Genomic DNA, 21,310 nt, shown 5'->3' on the forward strand with positions numbered 1-21,310 from the left:
ATAGAACCAAACGTACCCTTATTAAAATTTTTGTCTGGAATTTGCTTGTAATCTTCCTAATTTTTAATAAAAGAAGAATAAATTTATGTCACTGTCTCATTCAAGTTTATCTATACAGTTTTTTTTGTAATTTCACAAAACAATTCATATTAAATAGAGGAAGCGTTCATATTTTTAGATTACAAAAGTGTTCATCTAGCCAAGAGCTGATTTATTTGTAATTAAACTCATAAATTAACCTTTTTGATTTATTAATTTACAGATAAACCTTTCTGATTTATTAATTTACAAATACTTAGACATTTATCCAGAAAGTTTTAGGCCAGTGATTAAAGTTGACATCCAGAAAATATAGAGGCCCTGCCTTCTAATTCCGCTGTCTTCTCCCTAATTTTTAAATTCCGCTTCTCCCTCGTCTAGAAAAAAAATACTGAGATATTTAATGAAAAGTATTCTTAAATTACCGAGATATTTAAAGAAAATAAAGAAAATTATGGTGAGATTACGGTCACCGACGAGACGAAGACGATTGTTAACTTAACCGTCACTAACTGCTTGTTATTTTAGCAAGTCTTTTCTCTTTTCCCTTTCATCATCTTCCTCACCTTGTTAGTTCTCTCCAGTAACCGAAGAAAATCAAATGCAGGAAATAATCACCGCATTCAGCTAAAATGCGCCGAGCGTAAGCTCTACTTATCCATTCTTATCTCGAGGAAGACAATCATCGATCCTGCTTAATCAACGGCTATGGCTGGTTGGATCTCATCCAAGCTCAAAGTCGCCGAAGACTTTCTCCATCAGGTAATTAATCCTCTTCTCTCTCGTTCAATTTGCATATGTATTTTTTAACATGCTTCTCGTTGCGTTCAATTTAATAAAGTTTTGACTTCGCATTCAATTCAACATTTGCCGGCTCAGATCGATCAGCAAGCTGCGGAATCGCTTAAGAAAAACGAAAAGCAACGATCTGATGAAGAATTAGGGCTGGATACCTCGAAAAAACCTAGCGAAATAAAGCCATTGCTAAAAGACCAGCTAAAGAAGAAATCAGTGGAAAATATTGATAATTTAAATGTAATTAGCAGCAATAATAGTAATTATGGTGTTAGTAATAGTAGTGGAAGTTACAGTAGGGAGAAGGAGGGTGTGGTATTGGGGAATAAGAAGATTTCGAGCAGTAAGGCCAATCAAACTAATTTGACAGATAGCGATTGGACTGAATTGTTGAGTGTGCCGAGTAAAAAGGAGGTTTTGGGTGGCAGTAGGAGTAGTAATGGAGTGTCGGGGTTAAGACGAGAGAGGAGGGATGGCAGGAAGCAGGGGAGTTTGGGGGCTGGAAAGAATGCGGTGGCATTCGGTGGGAATAGGAGTCAGAAGGGTCAAACAAAGGTTTTGAAGAGTGAGAGGAAGTCGGATGCTGAGTTGGGGAATAAGGTCAATGGTGATGGTTTGGAGAGTTTGGAGGGTAGAATTAGTGCTAGTGATTGTAAAGATGTATCTAGAAGTTCAAGTTCAAGCTGTGAACCAAGGAATGGTGAGGGAACTGTGGAAACAAGGGATTTAGATCAGAAGGACTTGCATGTGAATGTTGTAAGGGAGAGAAAGACTGAAGGGGTCAAAGGACATGACATGCACTCACAGTCTAAGGATGATTCAGTTAGTGATGATGGGAAGCAGGATCTGAAGACTGGAGTTCGTGACCGTGAAAGGCTTACAAATTCAACAATAGCTGTTGATGGATCTACATTCAGTTCCAGAGTGTCTGCTTCTGTGGAGAGGAGTTCTTTGTCACCCAGTAATGCAGATTCAGATTCAGAGACGGATTCAGGTTCCTCGTCTGACTCCGACAGTGAACGTGAGAGGGAAGAAAGGAGAAAGAGAAGGCAGCAGATTTTGGCAGAGAAAGCAGCAGCAAAAGCCATTGAGGCTATCAAACAGCGTGAGAATAATGTTGCCAAACTGGAGGGTGAGAAACAGAGTTTGGAGAAAATACTTGACGAGCAGGCAAAACAACAAGTGCTTGAGGTAAATACTCTTGATTTTTTTTTGGTTAACATTGTGAGTGTCTATTATTTCATTTTCTTAGTGTTGCTGCTTATACTTGTCTTCTGGACGAGTTTTCTGCTACGCAAGGTTAAAGAGCAACAAGCAGGAATAGGGTTATTTGTTTTTACTCAGAATCAATAATGTTAGTTGAGGATTACATAATTTTAGCAAATTCGTTTCGCGAAATGCATTGTTGGATGTCAGAAGCATAGAAACATAAAAGAGAAAAAAAAAATGAAGCGTCAAATTTTGGAAGTTTACCATATCTGAAACTTAATATCCTTTTATTTGCTTTTCTTGTTGCATATCACAGTAACAGGAAGAAGGGATTTGGAAAATAGGCCATTATGAACTCGCTTAATTCTTTGTTTCAAGAAATTTAATGATTAGCATGTTATACATTCGGGCTTTTTTCTTTTTTTGGGTAGAACCTTTATTGGCTGGATTATCTGCATGCTAATGTACATCCTTGATTTTGTTCCGGCTCAACGAGGGTGGTCACATAATTCCACCCCGTGACCATTCGTGTAAATATTTAATTGAATACCAGATCAAGGGTCCCTGGCATGAGCTGCAGGACTAACTCTCCAGTAGCTCTGTGTCTTCTCTTTGTGCTTGTCTGCTTTTTAAAGTGTGGGATCATCACTTTAAAGCATTTTTTGCTTGCTATGTCTACTGTAATCAGTTTTTCTTTGGAACTTTTACTTCTTACTTGCAGAATGTGCTGTTATTTACCCTAGAAATTGCATTTGGATTCAAAATCTGTCATGGTTCTTGCATTATCAATGGATATTCAAGATATTAATGGCACAGTATCATACTAATATGTTGTCTGGTAATATGATGGTTTAGCTTATCAGGCCCTTATGATACACTATCTGACAGTCTTATCTCGGCTTGCTTTTCTTGGTTCTTTGTTGCTTTCATTATGATCTTATGAATTCTTCTAATTGTGTTTTAGGGGGTTCACCAAAATATGAACTTTTCTTGCATGTGAAGATACATCGGTGCTAGTTTATCGGAATTGTCATTTATGTCAGTGATTTACCTGTCCTGTCTCTGGACCTCTTTTCTGCTGCTGATACTTCTGTTTGAAGTTCGTTAATTCCTCAGTTGTTTTTAGTGTTCTTTTCTTCTAGTTAGTTTTAGAACAATTAATTCCTTCATCTGTTTGCTTGATTCAGGCATCAGAATTGCAGACAACAATGATGGAAACTATGGAAGCTGTTGAACTAGAAAAGCAAAAGCATAATAACACTAGAATGGAAGCCTTAGCTCGTTTGGCTAAACCTGAGGTATGATCACTTCTTTCAAACGTCTTCTATGATTTAGTGGCTTCTAAATGGTTCTGTGTTCTTTTGTGAGGTTTTTGGATGCTTACTGTTGTGATTGTCCTTTCTAATTGATCATATAATGGGGCCTGGATGTCTTGGAATATCTTGATTCTGGAAATTTCTTTTGCTCATGTAATTCCTTGTCATCCTTGCAGACTACAAATGCTGATCTTGCAAGGTCCCTTGCATCTGTTCAGAAAGATCTTGAAGTGGAGGTATATGAGAAACTGGATCTTCCCTAGGTTGATATAATTCTTATCATTTTCTTTATTTAATTATTTTTTGGAGGAGTTTCTCAGTTTTGTTGAAATTGGTTAAGCTCCAAGATTCACAAATTTAATCTGTTTATATTTTTGCCTTGAGTCAGAATGGTTTGCACTATTAGAAGGCTATGTAGCTTGTCATGTGGCAAAAATAAATTGTCATCCCTGTGAAAGGGCAGGCAAAAGTTTGTTTTAGTTTACATTTGTGCAGTTAATGCTTATGGTTAATTGTTATTATGCAGAAAAGGTTGCATGTGATTTTATGTTTTCTAATTGTTAAAGTGTTTTTATTTCACTTTTTGTGGGATGGGGGAAGGAAGAAGGGATGGTTTGAGGCATAAGAACTTGTAAATGACAGTTTGTGCCAGCATGAAATTGAACGAATATGATATATGAGTATGAGATTTCCCAACTCTACTGACATTATGTTACAAGAAAATTTGTTTAATTATTTGGTTATGCATCAACTTGTTTGGGTTATTTTTTAGGTAAGCAAGCGGGTAAAGCTCTGACTTTAAGGATTTGTTGAAATCTCATAATTACTGTGGCAACTCTTATCTCTTCTATCCTTGTACTTATTAAGCTATTATCATGTCAAATAAGTTTCTAATGGCCTGAAACTGCAACTTCTATGAGTTTCATATCTTGTGCCATATTTCTATGAATTTTTGAGTGAGTAGAATAATTGATTCTTCTTTTTCTTTTGTATCCGCCCCCCCCCCCTCTCTTTTGGGTAGACCAATCGGATTTCAGCTCTTCGTCGACATATTGAGTTAAAAGAGGCCACTCAAGAAGGTATGGTCCTTGGATCTTTGTTAATTGTCTTGAAGGTTTGTGGATCAAGGGCTAAGGATTGTTAAATGAGTTTTCATTCGTGGAGAAGAAAAATGAGAATGCATGTGGTCTGATAAAACTCCGTTGCCATATTCAAGTACATCATAGATGATCTTTCTTTTTATCTCGACTAATTTCTGGAGGAGAGATTCATGGCTTGCTTACTGGGATTTGTTCGTCTCTGTAGAACTGAGAAGGAAAATTTCAAATACTCATCAGAGTAGCAAAAATGTGAGTGATGTCTGCTTGTCTATGTGCCTTAACATATTAATGCTCTCCGCTAAATAACCCGGGTAGCATCATGAATCTTGCAGGTGGCAGCTTCAAAAGGAGTTGAACTTGAAAGGGAAATACTTGAGGCTGAGAATTCATTTTTAACAGATAAAGTTGGGAGGTTGCAGGAGAAGGTGAACATTATCCTTGCCTTTTCATTAGTTTAATTCTGTGAACTATATGTAAGTTTAGATCAATTCTTTCCGTGTAAATAGGCAATGACACTTGAAAAAAGTATTGAATCGACAAAAAGGGAACTAGAGCATCCAACTGAAGTGGAAGTTGAGCTGAAGCGAAGGCTTAGTCAGTTGACTGATCATTTGATTCAGAAACAAGCCCAGGTTGGTTGTAGGAATTATAAAATATTTGAAATTCTGAATTGGATATAAAGGGTACGTTCATCCTTAAGAAACATCTCAAACATGATAATTATCAACATGTTTTTTTGCTCAATCAAGCAGGAGCAGTAGATGGAAGGATGCAAGATCTTTAATGTTGACCAAAGTTCTTTTAGATGCAAAAATAAACGGGAAATAGCTTAATGATACTTGCTGACTAATCCTTAATTGCTTACTTGGATGTTAGATGTCATTTAGTATCCTGGCCTTTGAATGACCGAATTTCTTAATTTTTGGCACACTTTACCAGGCGGAGGCACTCTCCTCTGAGAAGGCCATGCTGCTTTTCAAGATTGAGGTGAATTGTGATTCTGAATTAAGTTTGCTGCAAGACTTGAGTGTTTAGTTGTTGATATTTTGCTAATGGTGTTGTTTGTTTTATGCTCTAGGCTGTTTCAAAGTCGCTGAATGATAGGAAATCCATGGTTGACTCTTCTGATATCCCAAGCACCTCATCCAGGGGGGATTTAGAATCAGGAGTATGGGAGCTACCAAATTCGAAGTTAAGACCTCTGTTTCAGGAGAGACTTCGATCAGGCAAGCGACATCTGGGATCATTGGTTCAACAGTTGGATTCAATCTATTGCGCAGGTGCTGTATTTTTGAGAAGAAACTCCGCAGCAAGAATATCGTCTTTCATATACCTTGCATGCCTTCATCTTTGGGTCATTTATATCTTACTGTCACACTCCCCACCCTCAAATGAGGCCAGCTCCGGTGCCGTTGTTTCACTGGAGAATATGAATAAAACTGGAGGTGTCTGATTGGATTAGTTGTTTGCATTCCTTGATTGTCACCTTTGTGCAAGGCAATTTTTTAAATACTGAATACACGTGTATAGAAATGTAATCAATTATCCAAATATATTTCAGTCCATACTCCATTGGGAAAAGGTTAATGGTGGAGACTTCCTGTTCCAGCTAACTACAATCTCCGATATAGACTTTTTCATGTGCTTAGAAGGCCTAACAAGATAAATTTGTGCTGCATTTTCATATAGAAAAACAAAGTTTTCAAGGCGATGCCTTCGCATAAAGCCTTCTTTAATTAGTTAATAAAAAGTGAATTTCAATTGAAAAACATCACGCATCCATCTGAGTCAATCAGGCTACAGAAGTAGTACAAGTTCATCCATCCTGCCAAACACTTAATTTTGTTTGAAGAAATATGTGCCAACAAATTTGGCACACAAAAAATAACCAATAGGTAAAATAAATAAATAAATAAATAAACTCCCCTGAGCACTTAGGATGGCTTTTCTAATTTTGACGTTGATGCAAGTAGTTATAATAACTGCATTAAAGTATTGGGAAATCTTTGAGGAAAACAAATTTAGTTATGATTGAATTAAGTTTGGTGAATGAAGTGATCATCCAACTGTTTAACACCGTTTAACTTAATTCCCTAGTTACTAAAGAGACTAACTTGTTTGGATGGCCTTGAATATTCCCCAAACACAAATAACATACTTTATCATCTTTCTAAGATAATTCACATCTTCTAAAAAACGTAGTCCAAAAAACAACCTTTGCCATCAAGAAACACAACGCATCCAAAGACAAACCAATTTGAGCAAAACTAACGGCCACCAATCTAATCAATGAAACCTAAATTTGAAGCAAAACAACCATAATAATTAACTGCAATCCATGTCATCCCCATAGCACTTGGTAGGGTTACGTCTCCTGCGCCCAATTGGAATCCTCCATGCCACTATTCGGTGCCAAATTCAATGTCAATCTCACTTATCACATGATGGTAGAAAAAATTTAAATAAATAGCACATGATAAATTAAATAAACAGGACACTTGACATAAATATAGAAGTGACACTGAATTGCCACTGAAAAAGTGGCACTGAGGATTTTGTGTGGCCTGCGCCACCTCACTCCTAACTTCATATCCAAATGGATAAAACCTTCAACTTTCTTCTCTGATTCGGCTAGCGTAACGACTAACGAGTTCGTGCGTTCGCATGCCAAAATCTTTACGTTTGGTTGGCATCATAATTTGCGCCCTACCAATCACGGCAACACCAGAGGAAGTTCTAGGACCATGGTTGCTTCCGGGACACAAAACCTCAAAAAAGAAAGACTCAGCCTCTGGAAATTCATCGAACTCCATCTTCATAGCACAACCTCAGGAAGGCTCTGGCATTCCTCTTACTATTTCGGTACTGCATTGTTTCACTTCCATGCCTCGGCCATCATCAGTAACTGTAACCTTAGAAACTACAACTTAATAACAAGCTAGTTTGGTTGGCGGCACAAACGGATCAATTAGTTGACCAACATTGGCAGCTTTTCTTATGTAAAGATGGAGAACATCATAATATGTTTTATAGTCTCCTTCCCTGTGATAGTCTCCACAGCTTAATGATCTGTTACATGTTTTCCTGAAGTGGTCCATGAAAGAATTATATAGTATTGGAACAAGTTTTGAATTAGTACGATGATGTTCTCAATAAAGAAACTATAGGACCAAAAAGAATAGGTTGCCTTTTAGTCAAGGGAATTATTTAGAAACCATTAGTATTAAGGTGATAAAACTCTTCTGATTTTGGTTATGTATCGAACCCTGATTTTGGCAATGTTATGATTAGAAGTATAATTCCATACTTATTCTGTTGTTGGTGACGTTGGTACGGAGTGTACTGCTTTCGAATTGGATTCTATTAGTTCACTTCCAGTTGAATTCTATCGTTGGGGGTGACATGGTCTCGGGGGATGAATTACCTTCACAAGTGCACTCCAATAATAGTTCATCGTGATTTGAAATAGTGAAATTATCAGAAACCTCACTTTTTTCCTTTTTTTCCAAACGATAACAGCAGAAACCTCACTTGAAGTTTAAAAATTTCACAAACCTCCCCTGAGATTAAGATTTTGATAGCAAAATTAGTCCAATTAGAAAAGGTATCCTTAAAAAAGTATTTTAAGGAGAGAGATGAAACTTTGATTCCATAAATACCCTTTATGCATGTATATAAGTTGTATTAGTAAAAAAAATAAAAATAATTAAAAGTTAAAAAAATTAATACACACATTTCACCATTCAAAGAGTTCATATTTAATAAATTAGACAACACAAATAAGCAACAAAAGTACACTAATGATCACAAGATTTAGCAAAATAGACTAGTCATCTTTTTTAACATGATGTTTTCTATGATTCTTGTGATTTTGAATAGAAAATTATTTGTGTATAATTATAATTTCTTTAAGTTTTGTGCAATTGACCACAATTAAGATCGTTTTATCAATAAAAAAAAATCTAGCAATGGAGTATTATTACATTGTGAATTTTAAAGTTTCTTATATATTCCATCTCTACTTCAGCCGATCTTTTCTTTTTTCCCTTTTTTGTGATTATTTTTTTTTTTTTTTCATTACAGTGGGTATCTAGAGCCAAGGACTGGTTACCGTACGCCCCAACTAATCCCACTGCGTGACCGCGAGAGGCTGCCCAACATCATCGGTCAATGTTAACGACTGGGATTCGATCCTTGGTTGGTGGCTCTCACCCAACTGGGCTACAACCACCGAACCGAACCCAGACTGGGCCCTTTTTTGTGATTATTTAGATATTGTTAGTTTATTACTTCTACTGTTTACTTGATTCAATTCATCCATTACTGGCAAATTACAGGGCCCGCAGCGTATTGATCATATTAGGACGCCAGTTGTATCATTCTGCCTGAAACTGATGAATCCTGACGGACAAAAATTAAAACTGAATATCTTACTGCTTTTACAGCTTTCATCGAGTAGTTTTTAAGAACGCCCCGCGTGAATGGTCCAGCGGTAGCGCCTCTCACCGGTGACCCTTGAGGTCCCAACTTTGAGTCTCCGCTCTGCTGGATTCTTCCGCGCACTTATCGTGTTCGGGTCGGGTTAGGGCGCCGGATCCGGGCCCCAAGGAATTAGTCGGGTCGGATTGGGGCCCCGTAAAGATTGACCCGGACAACCCTGTGTCGAAAAAAAAAAAAAAAAAAAGAGTAGTTTTTAAGCCTTCAATAGGGGCGGCCAGAGGCAGAGGGTACTACCACAACAATCTTCACATCAAGATAAGGTAGGGACCAATCTTCCCTCCTTTTGCTGCCGCAAGTACAAATATCCTTCCGCTAGCTCCTATGTTTGACTTTTAAAATTTTTTGTTGTGTGAGGAAATGGCAACCTTCTTTGGATCCCCACCATTTCCGTCTCACCCAATTTCAAGAACTAACCGCCTGTGTTCATCTCCACAAGCCCCACCTCCTCAGCAACCAACCCAACCTTCGCAACCCCAACCTACACCTTCTCAAAAGCTGAGTGCAACTTCTGCAGAGCCACCATCAGCAGCCACAGTGAAAGTGCAAGAGGAAAAGGCTAGTAAGCCTGCCATTCCTGCAAAAGTAGAATCAACTGATTGGATTGCATCCACCTTAACCAGGAGATTTGGCCTTGGTGCTGGGCTTGCATGGGTTGGTTTCCTGGCTGTTGGAGTCATTTCTGAACAAATCAAGACTCGTTTAGAAGTTTCTCAAGAAGCAGCTGACACAAGGTAAACTGTTATCTGGAAAGAATTATATCATTCCGTGAATTGTTCTCTAAATGGGGATGAAAAACTTGAGATGCAATGCAGATAAAGAATTCACCAATGCAGTACTACAAGAAGTTAGTTTCTTGGTAAAATGAAAAAGCAAAGCTATGTCAAGAAAGAACGAGGATCCTTGTCAATTATCAAGTAGTAGCGTGTGGCAAGGAGAGAGATAAAACTGGATTGCAATTGGCACTGATTTGGCCAAAGTGCACTTTGAGCATTCATTTTTATGGGACGATTAGTTTCTAACCAATGTTTAAAAGGCAGGGATGTTGGGAGAGACATTTTATGTCCCCTTACCAGGCGAAAGCCTCTAGAAAGGTAAGGAAGATAAAATAGTAAAATTATAGTTTAAAATAAAAAAAAAGACAATAATATAAAAACACCCCATACATCCAACCCCTAGGCATTCACCTCGTAGTGTGGGGCATGGGACAAATGCCCAACAATACTTGCGTCCCTGATCAAATGTCTCGGGGCATTGCCTCGCCTAGGAGCTCGCCCTAAACACGCCTTACAATGGTTCTAACCTTTCTTGGTTTCGTTCTCAATCCAAAAGTATTTGCCAATGTTTGTAACCCTTTTTGTTCTCACAGGGATGTTGAGAAGGAAGAGGAGGTAATTCTGCCTAATGGCATAAGGTACATTATTATGCTGAGTGCTGACATTGAAGCAATACTAGCAACTTCTTAAGTTTACTCCAGATGCCTTTCTTCTGAATACAGTTGTCTTACTTCAGGTACTATGATTTGAGAGTTGGCGGCGGTGCATCACCAAGACCTGGAGACCTAGTTGTGCTTGATGTTGAAGCAAAGCTACAAGACAGTGATGAAGTGTTGATTGATACCTTTGGTGGTGATAAGAAGCCTCTAGCACTTGTCATGGGATCAAGGCCTTATAGTAAAGGAATCTGTGATGGGGTGGAAAATGTTTTGAGGACCATGAAGGCAGGTGGCAAGAGGAGAGTAATCATACCTCCTAATCTGTGTTTTGGAGAGGAAGGAGCAGATCTAGGTTCAGGAGTGCAAATTCCTCCATCTGCTACCCTTGAGTATATCATTGAGATTGACAAAGTATCAATTGCACCAGCTTGATTTTTCACTCCACTTCTTTCCAATGCAATCATAAGCAATCATGAGCAACATACATTATTTTCTCTAAGTAGGCGAATAAATTATGAGCAGCAGCTACTAAAACATACATTTTCTCTAAGTTGGCAAATATTTGGATAGACGGTCTATGGTCCCATTTTCTCTAAGTTTCGGGTTTGTCCTGGCACCATGGCAATCGCATTTGTCTGTAAATTGTAATTGTTGCAAGTAAGGTTTACAATTTTGTTGTCTTGTGCTCCTTGCTTCAGAATTTTATATTTTGTAGATTGGTTGGTGTAAATTAACTAGGCGGCAATCAATGATACTGCTACTCTGAATGTTTGACTCTCTTCAATTTTCAGTAGCTCTTAATTATGACACACAAGACTTGCAATTGCTGCAAGTTTGTGGAGCTTGAGATCATTAGAGAAGATCAGCCATGGCCCAGGTGATCTGTTTTGTAGATTGCTACACTCGAGTCATGTTGGGTGGAAAACTTGAGCAATGCTATAGAAACTCCTACTTTCCTTTAGAATCTTGTGCATGTCATCAAGTCCTCGACGGTGTACTCTCTAGTTTGATAAATTGGCCTTGACTGCAAAGCTAAGAACGATATACTATGGGCTTGTTTGGAAGTGAAGTTTTTGGTCTAGTTTTTTAGCTACTAGTTTTTTAACAACTTTTGCTACAGAAATCCTAAAAAACTTATCAAAGTTTTTTACCTACACACTTCAAAATAATATACAAAAAACTTTCCCTTCAACTTTTCTTCTTCTTTTTCCTCCCTCACCCAACCGGCCACCACCTCCACCACCACTTCCGGAGCCGGTAACTATTCCGGCCAACTTTTGCTGGCCTTCCTCTTTTTTTTTTCTTCTCTCCCTCCCCTCCCCTTTTGACCGATATGTTGGTTCCAAAATCTCTTTTTTCTTTTTTTTTTCTTTCTCCCTCCCCCCTCCCCTCTTTCCCCGCCACCTTCCCCCTTTGTTCGCCGCCATCTCCTCCCCTCATCACCAGCGCACGCCGCCACCTCGCCGCACGTCTCTCTCCTCTCGCGCGTTTCTTGGTCTCCGCGGCCGGACACCGCTGCCCATGGCTGCGCGACTCCAGCGACACCACAACCCTTCTCTCTCCCTCGCAACGCCGACGAAGCCACCACCACCTCGCGCGACTCCAACCCAACCGCCGCCTCTCGCTCGCGCCACGCCCCCTGGCTCCACCGTGCGCTGCCGTTCCTCCTTGGCCACGACCCAAAGCCCTCGCGCGTTCTCTCTCATCTTCACAACTCCCACCTCGCTGCCGTTCCTCTCAGCTCCCTCCACTACAGCGCAGGGGGGTGGGGGAGGGGGGTTGTGGGTAGAGGGAGAGGGACGGGGAGCTTTTGCAGGGGTGGCGAGGCAGAGGGGGTAACGGGGAAAGGGAGGAGAGGGGTGGCGGAGGTAACGGGGAAGGGGAAGGGGGAAGGAAGAAGAAGAAGAAAGAAAAGAAAAAGGAAACAAAGAAAAAGAAAGAGAAAGAGAAAGAGAAAAGGAAAGAAAAAAAGAAATAGAAAAAAAATTTCACCTTACAAAAACTTCTACAAAATTTTTCTACTTACAAAAACTTCTACAAAATTTTTTCAAAAACTTCTACAGTGAACTACAGTAAAGTTTTAGACAAACTTCCAAAAAACTCAGGTTCCAAACAGGCCCGAATGTTCCCCAAGATAATTGAGCTAAAATTCACTTGGAAAAAAAAAGCTAAAATTCACTTAACCTATCATGTATGTGTGTATATATACTAACAATTATTACCTTCCCTTACCTTTATATATTTTCTTTATTTAATCTTATTTACCTTCCCTTGTATTTATTTAATGTTTCTAATTAATCTTATATTTTTCAAAAATATAACACATGAAATTTATCCTTGCATTTATATACTTTCTCTATTTAATCTTACCTACCCTCTCTTTTATTTATTTATTTTTTCTAATTAATCTTACATTTAAAAAAAGAGTAAATCTTTCCTATACTGACAGTGTATACACTATCATCGTTAGATTCACGACATGTGTGTAAAAATTGAATTTCAAATTCAAATTTTGTACAGTTGTCATTTATCCAATGTTGATAGTGTATATACTGTCAGTGTAGGAAAGATTAATTCTTAAAAAAAATATAACATTTAAAATATATTTCAACGAGTGCCTATACACACATTCGTACTCCCTCCGTCCCACTTTGATAGTTCTGTTTCTTTTTTCACACAGTTTAAAAAAAATAGTTAATTTTGTTGGAAAAGTAAATTTAGATTGCTATTTTCCTAAAATACCCTCACATTAAATAGAGTACAACTTTATGGGAACTTGAATTGATGGTAAAAAAAGAATCAACTCTTATTAAATGGGGTAGGTTTATAGTAGAGGTGGCAAATCAACCCACTTAATTAAATTTACCCATACCCGCCCATGAATAGATGGGTATGGGTATCTTAAATTTTTGTATATGGGTATAAATGGGTCACCCAATAATACCCATTTATTAAATGGGTATTATTGGGTAACCCATCAAACCCAATTAACCCATTTAGAATTCTCTTCCCCCCTCCCCCCCCCCCCCCCCAAGTCTCTTCTTTTCCCCACCCATTTTTTTTTTTCAAATTTTTCATTTTGTCATGATGTTAACTACTTTTGTTTCATTATTATTATTATTATTTGTTGGTTTTATCTTATTATTTTATTTTCTCTTAGTTTGTTAACTTGCTCATTTTTCAGCATTACTAATTTATGATAAATTTTAGCCTATTTTCTTATCTTTCTAAAATGAAATTTTAAATTTATATATGAAAAAAATGTTAGAGGTTCAAAATTTTTGGATTAAGTTTTTATATTAATTTTTATAGTACTCAGTTCAAATTTTTATATTCTTATTATTCAATTATTAAATAATAGGTAATTTTGTAACATAGAGTATAAATGAAAAAAAATTGGTAATTAAGTTTATTGAACATTATAAATAAATATTTAAAACTAATGATGGGTACAAAGAGTGGTATAAATTGATAACTTAGTTTGCAAAAATAAATTTAAATGAGTTTACAAAAAGTTAAAATAAATGGGTTGTAAATGGGTAATTGGATTACCCAATTCATTTTTTGACTTACTCATTTATACCCATCTAATTAAATGGGTATAAATGAGTTGACTCACTTATACCCATTACCCATTTTATCCAACCCAAACCCGCCCAAGTCACCCATTTTGACACCTCTAGTTTATAGTAACAACAACTTACATTGAATAAGGGCATTTTAGGAATATTAAAATACAACTACATTTTTCAATTGGAAAGTGGACTACAATTTGGGACAGACGACAAAGGAAAACAGGACTATTAAAGTGGGACGGAAGGAGTATGAAAATAATGCCGTTTTCCTTTATCATAGCTACCAATTTAGCAGCGGTGAAATCGAGATCCGTGATGGCCAAAAACTCTTTTGCCAAACGGGACCTTAGATTACGCTTGATAATCCTGTTTTTGTCCATCCTAATTAAAAAGAGTTCTCGATTAGAGAAATTCTACCCACTTGTAAACAGCTACAAAAGGAACAAGCTGACCAAATGCAAGGTCGGTATTGAAACAGCAGGCCACGGACGACTTACATTCAAATTGATGAACTTACTCGAATTAACAAACAGAAAAACGATAAGGAGCCAATTGGATTGCATTCGCAGCAGCCTGTGCATTGTCCAAGGCTTCCAAAAAGCTGGTCTTTTGTTGCTTGCGGGAGAGCGGGCAAGTTTGCAACTGCTAGAAGGAACACAATCTTCGTATCATCATGGGAACCGTTATCGACTCCCATTTCTTGGCCTTCACTGCCATTGTTACCGTAGGCAAAAACCCTTTTGTTTTTTCCTTTCCTTTTACAGGTAGAACACAGTCACATAGTGGTGATGCATGTCTTAATGATTTTTGCAGGTGGGTTATCAGTTGTTCTTCTTCATAATCACATCCCTTTTGAGATTTGATAAGGTTACTGACTTTGCTGGTAAGATTCTATCCATTGCTATTCTCATCTTCCTTTTTTTTTTCCTTTCCTTTTTTGGGTGTTTTGTTATCTTTCGAATTCTGAAGTTTTTAGTGCACTTGATGCGTTCCTGGTTTTAGAAGTTATGTGTAAAGCTTAGAATCAACATTTTTTCCTTAGGTGATGATGGATATGGTATTTTTCAAAATTTAATCTTGAAATGGTAGTCGATTGCACTGAAGGGTTGTTTTATTATGCGGCTATGCTATCTGAAGTAAAACCTTGTACAATCTTGTTTTACTGAAAATATAGTGGCTTATGGTGTAAGACGTAGAAAGACATGACCTTTGCAATCTGATAGATACTTGTTATTGTCGTGTCCACAAAGCTAAATTTGGCTGTTTTGATTTCATTTTATGTAATTCTTAACAAGTTATAATTTTTACCCTTACTTTGCAGGAAGCTCAAATTTTGTTATACTTGCTGTATTGACTTTGGTTTTAAAGGGTTCATGGCATTTTCGTCAGGTAATACTGCTATTCTGTGGAATTTCCCTTTGTTGACAACTGTTCGTGAATGTGGTCTTTTTAACTACTGCAGAGCAGAAACTTATTTCCTTTATATTCTCCTCAATTTTTGTGAGGGGAATAATGCTTCTTTCTGTCTTAATTGAACAGAAAGTGAATGGCTGAATGCTTCCTTTCCTTAATTCAACACATTCTATTTTTGAATGTGTTGCAATCTACAAAGTAGCATTGATTTGTTCCTTTGCTGCCGTTTGTTTCTGTAATTTGATGATTTGTGTATTACCTAATGCCTGATCACAAAATGTGTATTTGTGAGTTGTATGGGAGGTGTTTCAGCTTCCCTGATCTGATATATTTGATATATATGCTTGGCAAAATATGATAGTTACTGTAGGTTCTACTTGTTCCTGTATTGACGTTTGATTATACCTGTCAGGTGATTTTGTCTCTGCTTGCAGTCTTATGGGGCCTTCGGCTGGCCCTGTTTCTACTAATGAGGTAAGATTGGGATAAATGTCTTTGCAATCTTCAGAAGATTTTTGGCACTGAATCCATATTGTAATCCTCTTGGTTTTAAAGATGGTCAATAAGCAATTCCTCATTTTTATTACAATTTGTCTTGTTTCATTCAGTTCAATGTACAACTTGAAACTAGCAATCTGCTGCAGTTGATCATTACTCTTCAACCTGATTCCACTTAGCCTCACAGTTCCTGTTTAGCCTGTCACTGTAGTGAGATCATCTTACCTCAAACCTCAAACCTCAAACCTGTTGGCATTTATGTTTCTTGTTTCTTCAGTGATCTTTTCATGATTTTATGTTGTTTGGGAACAAATAGATACTATGATTCTATGCCACTTTCCATTAAATTTCTACCTGTTCCTTTTTATAGCCCTTTCTTCTCATTGGTTGTGCCTCTGTTAAATCATAACAGCTAATTGTGTTGGTAATAATCAACTGAGGATGCTTAAAACTCTGGGCAATAGTACTAATTATGAATTGTTCTGTATGCCCTAGGACATCATACATTCCCAAAATGCCAGAATAGTTTATCTTTGCATATTTCAATTACATCTTGATTTAAGTAATTGTGTTTAAGACTTCTCCCAGTATGTGTGCGGTTCTGTTTTGCAGTTGAAGCTCTAGAATTTACAGATATCATAATGCCTTTAACTTTGGAGTGCTGATGCGTCCTTTAGATGTCTTCATGCTCAATTTTTCCTCAATTATTTGTTTTTTTTTTATGCCTTTTGTTGTTAAAAGTGTTCTGTATTATATACTTTCATGTCTCTGTATTCCGGATCTGATTTTTAATTTTATATCTCCTAATTTACACCTTTGTTTTGATTTTAACTTTCAATTTTTTTTTCCGACCCTAGTTGGTGAAAGGCCTTTGAGTAAATGCAAATTGATTTAGGAATCAAGCCCTTCCTTTAGCAATACCACTTTTAGTTTACACTTTAAGAATTGAGGATAATTGCATTAAAACCAGCCTAACTCGTGCTCTTTCTTTTTTTCTTCCCTTTATGAATCAGGATATTGCAATGGGGGGAGGACAGGCGCTTTGATGAAATGCGTAATAATTTGGGCAAGTTGGCAGTTTTTTGGACATTTCAGGTTTTGTAGCCCCTTTGAATGTTTCTGAAGCCAATTTATCTGTGTATTTGAAAATTGTGCTAATGATGGAGTATGCTGTCCTATTTCTGGATTATATGTTTTTGCTGATCTCAGGCTGTTTGGGTGTGGACTGTGAGTTTACCAGTGACAATTGTGAATGCAAGTGACAGAGATCCATCCCTTGAAGCTAGAGACGTCATTGGGTGGATTATGTGGTCTGTAGGGATTTTAATTGAAGCAACAGCTGACCAACAAAAGTTGACATACAAAAACAACCCAGAAAACAGGGGGAGATGGTGTAATGTTGGAGTGTGGAAATACTCTCGTCATCCAAATTACTTTGGTGAGGTTAGCTCCCCCAACATTTGTCGTTCTTCCTCATCTGCAAAGTACTTATCTACGAATTCCTCACTAGTCAGAGTAGTTTAGTTTCATAACATTACAAGCAAACAAAAGAACCAGTAGCTGAGTGCTCTCAATGCCCGTAAAGGATAGAGCTGCAGAATCACTTGTTTGCATCAGCAGTGGAGAGTATTCACAATCTGGTTAATGCTTTTGTCTCATGGTAAATGCATTTTTGACAAAGCAGTTTATAGCTGTCAAATAGGCTGTTATGAATAGAATATATTTGCAGTTTAAGGTTCCATGCATGGATGTATCACCACTAGTGATTCTTTATGGATGTTTCAACTTGAAATGAATAGGTGAAATGCAATGCTTTTGTAGTTCTTTCTAGTGGGTGGCTATGCATCTCACATTTAGTACTCTTTGAGCTGAGTGATTAAGCTTGCTTGCATTGGTTTACATTTACACACGAAGCACAAATCCACCTCTGGTTTTCTTGTTTAAAGCTTATTAACTCAAACCAGCTAGCCTTTCTCTCCAAAACCACCCTATTTTAACACTCATTTTGTTCCTAAAAAAGTTTAAACACCACTGTAGAAAGAGAACTCTACTTAAGAACTTAGAGAACAATAATACTAATTATATCCGGATCCTAACCCTGTCTCTATGATTCTATTTATGTGATGCATTTTATGAACTCAAGGTGTTTTTTTTTTCTCATTTGGGCCTTGTCCTCGTGTTTTATTTAGATCCTATTATGGTGGGGAATTTTTGTAGCTTCTACACCTGTTTTAAAAGGTGCTGAGTGGCTTGTCATCTTTGGACCAATATTCCTTACACTGCTGCTTCTTTTTCTCAGCGGCATACCATTACTTGAGGTTTGTTTTTACTTTTTTTGACTGAGATGTTCAGACTGTTTTCCTCTGTGTAAGCACTCACATACATGCTTTCCTTACCAGGACTCTGCAGATAAGAAATTTGGTGGTGTGGCTGCATATAGGCACTATAAGAAAACGACAAGGTTCGTCCACTGTTTCATTGCACTCATTTCTTTGACTCCTTTTGCAATAGAAAATAACTGTTAAGAAAGTGTCAATTTCAGCCCTCTCATTCCGCTTCCCCCTGCATTATATGGGAATTTGCCTATATGGATCAAAGCAACGTTTCTCTTTGAGTTTCCTTTCTATAGTCGCAGTCTTCCAAAAGAAGAGCTGAGCTGGTAAATCTATATTCCTTCTCTGAAGATGCTTATCTTGAATGTTGGTGTACCTCATGCCTTATTATTGCCTGTTCTATGTGCATTCCCTTCTCGTAGTCCGTGTCACGTGCTTTCTCTATTATTTGTTTTTCATGTAGTTCATTTGTCTACTTCATGATCCGCATTTTCCCTAAAATCTTGGCAATATTGAAGTGAGCCCTATTATGCAATTATTGCATAGTTTTCTCTAGAACACAATCACTGAGATCCAGAATATCGTAATGATTCTGTTGCATATGTATAGAAATGCTGCCAATCTTTTGAATCAGGTGATAGCACAAACATCTGTCATTGGCAGTATACCTTTAGAGAAGGTAGTAGTATATCAAAGAAAGATAAAAAGAATGATCTTCTCTAGGCTTGGTTAACTCTTTGCTGTTCCGGACACATATACCTTGTTTTTTTGGACAATTTCGACTTAAGGAGGTATCTTTCTGTTGGATTATGCTCGGTGATCATACATAACATATTCTGTTTGTGCAAGGCGTAGAACAAGCAATCGAGGGGGAAATGCTGAGGGGAAGATGGATTGATCTCGCGTTGACTTGTTTTTTAACTTTTCTCGGTTGATCCACCGGCATACACACAAACGTGCTTCCAATCCAGCATCGTCTCTGTTCCAGGATAAACGTGCTTCGTTTTAACTTTTCTACTCTCCTCCTCCATATTTACAGGATAAACTTGTATCCAGTGTAAATATCATTGAACTAGAACTCTTTAGTTGTTTTTACATGTTGGCAAAATCAAATTTACACCTGGTGAGTATTCTGCAATTCTTGACGGCTGACCCCTCTCCTGAACTCTGCTTACCGGAGGAACACTTGGTCTGGGTACCTGTGAACCAGTAACAGGCTTTTGTAGAGGTTTTAGAGCAGCCATACTCTCAGCAAACGAAGGCCTCAATTTTGGGTTACTACAAGGTCATATATATACATATTATGTAAATCGTGGTAAATTCCATTTTTATGTATTAAGTAAATAGCTGAAAACTAAATTTTTAACTAGAATGAATGCACGAATTTTCGGGACAAAGTCCGCATCTTCCATTTCCAGACATGGCAATGAGAAGAAGACTCTTTAAAAGCTGAAGGAAAACCATAAAAACACCCATTTGGAAAAATTTCAAGTGAAGTGATGGTTCAAACACTTGGTGGAAAAGAAACAAAATCATAACCTCTTCAGCTTGTATAACAGGAAGAAAGTAGAGACAAAGCCATTAGGAGTGATCAAAGTACAAAGGAAATAGGTACTCACGTTTGCCGGCATCTGTGAATGGTGGATCAATGTCATCTGGTATGTCAGAGACGAGGGTGCTGAAACCCAACAGCTCCAACAACTTGATTGGATTCATCCTCCATCCCAAGAGGAGGGCAGACTACACACAGCAAAGCCCAGCAAATAACACCATATGCATCTGTATCTTATTGGCTTCCGATGCCTAATCTACAGAGTTCATCCATAAATTGTTCCACAGGGGACACACACAACGAGCTAGCAAACTGCAGAAGCAGAGCTACTCCGCCATAGTCTGCCCCTTATTTCAGCTTGTTCAGAAACAGTCGACAGTGACACCATGTAATTAAACTACTTCACTCTCAAAACTGTGATGCTAATAGCATAATGCAGCAGAAATGACAATTCCCTGGCAAACCAATCCACAAACATCAAACATGGAAAATTTGGGAATTTATTTAAGGACATATAGTATTCGACGCTATGGAGCCTCAATAATTGATACCAACATATAATTTGAACAGATGATATGGAAGCCAAACTTCTGAATTTCATCAAAGTAAACTATTGAGCAGTACTGCACGGTATAATCATTACAGGCTCTTTTCAAGTTTAGGTTTCATCGGTTGTTTAAGTATCTTGAACATGCATGCGCATATGCAAGTCTTGGTCACCTTATTTCTCTCCACACATTTGAGCATGTTTTAATGGGTTTTTCAAATGATAAACTAGGAAATCAGCAACTAGATGTAGAAGCAGACAGAGAAGCAACCAGAAAGAGAAGTTGGTTCTATTCAAAGTACAGTTTGAAGGTGCAAGCACTGGATAGATTATAATACGTCGAAATTTCCATTGTATTTTGAACCATGGATCACAGCAACCACCTTTTGAGAGAGAAACGTGGCAAGCAAAACATCTCCGAGGCTAAGAGTATCAGGGCCAACAGCATTGAGTTGTCTTCTAGAAAAGAGCTGATGATAAAATGATGTAAAAAGAATTAGCCAGTTTGTGCAAATGGAGAGAGCACTATAATCTTCCATCACGAAGGACATCCAAAAAATACAAAGCCAAGCAAGGAGAGAGGGAGAAACAAAAACTGTGAACAAACTCAAAAAGCAAAAGGACTTTTACACAAGGCAGAAATATTAGCAACATTACAATTCTCTATAGGTGAGAAACGATAAAGAGAGAGTCATGCACAGACAAAGGTCCAACAATTAAACCATAAAGGCTACACCAAATCAATTAAACTAAACAATTTTAATGCTGTGCTTCTTTACTCCAGCTTACCGTCCCAGCAATTCACCTGGAAGAAAGGAATGTGCTGTGCTTCATTCATTCTTGACAATCTGAAATCACATACCTAGAAGAGGAAAGAAATACACATGAAATAGGAATTGTTTCGTGATATTTATTTTGCGGATGTGCCTGTGTAGAAATATTTATTTAATCATTCCTAAATAATTCCATTGACCAAAAGGCAACCTTTTTGCTTTTATTTT

At 37.6% G+C, this 21,310-nt stretch overlaps 3 protein-coding genes across 4 annotated transcripts; all 3 read left to right on the forward strand.

Annotated features, from left to right (window-relative positions):
- Positions 1-611: 611 nt before the first annotated feature.
- Positions 612-6,053, forward strand: LOC113742596 (golgin candidate 2). Its single transcript, XM_027270469.2, has 10 exons — positions 612-801; positions 919-2,025; positions 3,231-3,341; positions 3,536-3,595; positions 4,381-4,438; positions 4,665-4,708; positions 4,792-4,884; positions 4,966-5,091; positions 5,399-5,446; positions 5,538-6,053. The coding sequence occupies exons 1-10, from the start codon at positions 748-750 to the stop codon at positions 5,910-5,912; spliced, it is 2,076 nt and encodes a 691-aa protein (XP_027126270.2). The 5' UTR covers positions 612-747; the 3' UTR covers positions 5,913-6,053.
- A 3,211-nt stretch (positions 6,054-9,264) lies between these two features.
- LOC113741854 (peptidyl-prolyl cis-trans isomerase FKBP17-2, chloroplastic) lies at positions 9,265-11,072 on the forward strand. Its single transcript, XM_027269502.2, has 3 exons — positions 9,265-9,690; positions 10,326-10,370; positions 10,469-11,072. The coding sequence occupies exons 1-3, from the start codon at positions 9,317-9,319 to the stop codon at positions 10,821-10,823; spliced, it is 774 nt and encodes a 257-aa protein (XP_027125303.1). The 5' UTR covers positions 9,265-9,316; the 3' UTR covers positions 10,824-11,072.
- Positions 11,073-14,433: 3,361 nt separating this feature from the next.
- Positions 14,434-19,607, forward strand: LOC113741719 (uncharacterized). 2 transcript variants are annotated; one of them, XM_027269318.2, is made up of 10 exons: positions 14,434-14,690; positions 14,780-14,849; positions 15,288-15,355; positions 15,792-15,853; positions 16,891-16,972; positions 17,087-17,320; positions 18,067-18,195; positions 18,277-18,338; positions 18,420-18,536; positions 19,066-19,348. In XM_027269318.2, coding segments are annotated over exons 1-10 (876 nt in total). In that variant the 5' UTR covers positions 14,434-14,639; the 3' UTR covers positions 19,067-19,348. The 2 variants fall into 2 exon arrangements, with proteins under 2 accessions (XP_027125119.1, XP_027125118.1); XM_027269317.2 differs by having other exon boundaries at positions 14,494-14,690; positions 19,060-19,607.
- The last annotated feature ends 1,703 nt before the right edge of the window (positions 19,608-21,310 follow it).

Source organism: Coffea arabica, chromosome 4e (assembly GCF_036785885.1).
Source record: "Coffea arabica cultivar ET-39 chromosome 4e, Coffea Arabica ET-39 HiFi, whole genome shotgun sequence".
Lineage (NCBI taxonomy): Eukaryota > Viridiplantae > Streptophyta > Magnoliopsida > Gentianales > Rubiaceae > Coffea > Coffea arabica.

Coding starts and splice junctions, on each gene's coding strand:
- LOC113742596 (XM_027270469.2), top strand. CDS start 748: ATGGCTGGTTGGATCTCATCCAAGCTCAAAGTCGCCGAAGACTTTCTC. Junction 4,439..4,664: donor AAAAGAGGCCACTCAAGAAG/GTATGGTCCTTG, acceptor TCGTCTCTGTAG/AACTGAGAAGGAAAATTTCA. Junction 4,709..4,791: donor CTCATCAGAGTAGCAAAAAT/GTGAGTGATGTC, acceptor TGAATCTTGCAG/GTGGCAGCTTCAAAAGGAGT.
- LOC113741854 (XM_027269502.2), top strand. CDS start 9,317: ATGGCAACCTTCTTTGGATCCCCACCATTTCCGTCTCACCCAATTTCA. Junction 9,691..10,325: donor CAAGAAGCAGCTGACACAAG/GTAAACTGTTAT, acceptor TTGTTCTCACAG/GGATGTTGAGAAGGAAGAGG. Junction 10,371..10,468: donor ATTCTGCCTAATGGCATAAG/GTACATTATTAT, acceptor GTCTTACTTCAG/GTACTATGATTTGAGAGTTG.
- LOC113741719 (XM_027269317.2), top strand. CDS start 14,640: ATGGGAACCGTTATCGACTCCCATTTCTTGGCCTTCACTGCCATTGTT. Junction 17,321..18,066: donor ATCCAAATTACTTTGGTGAG/GTTAGCTCCCCC, acceptor TGTTTTATTTAG/ATCCTATTATGGTGGGGAAT. Junction 18,537..19,059: donor CCAAAAGAAGAGCTGAGCTG/GTAAATCTATAT, acceptor TGTTTGTGCAAG/GCGTAGAACAAGCAATCGAG.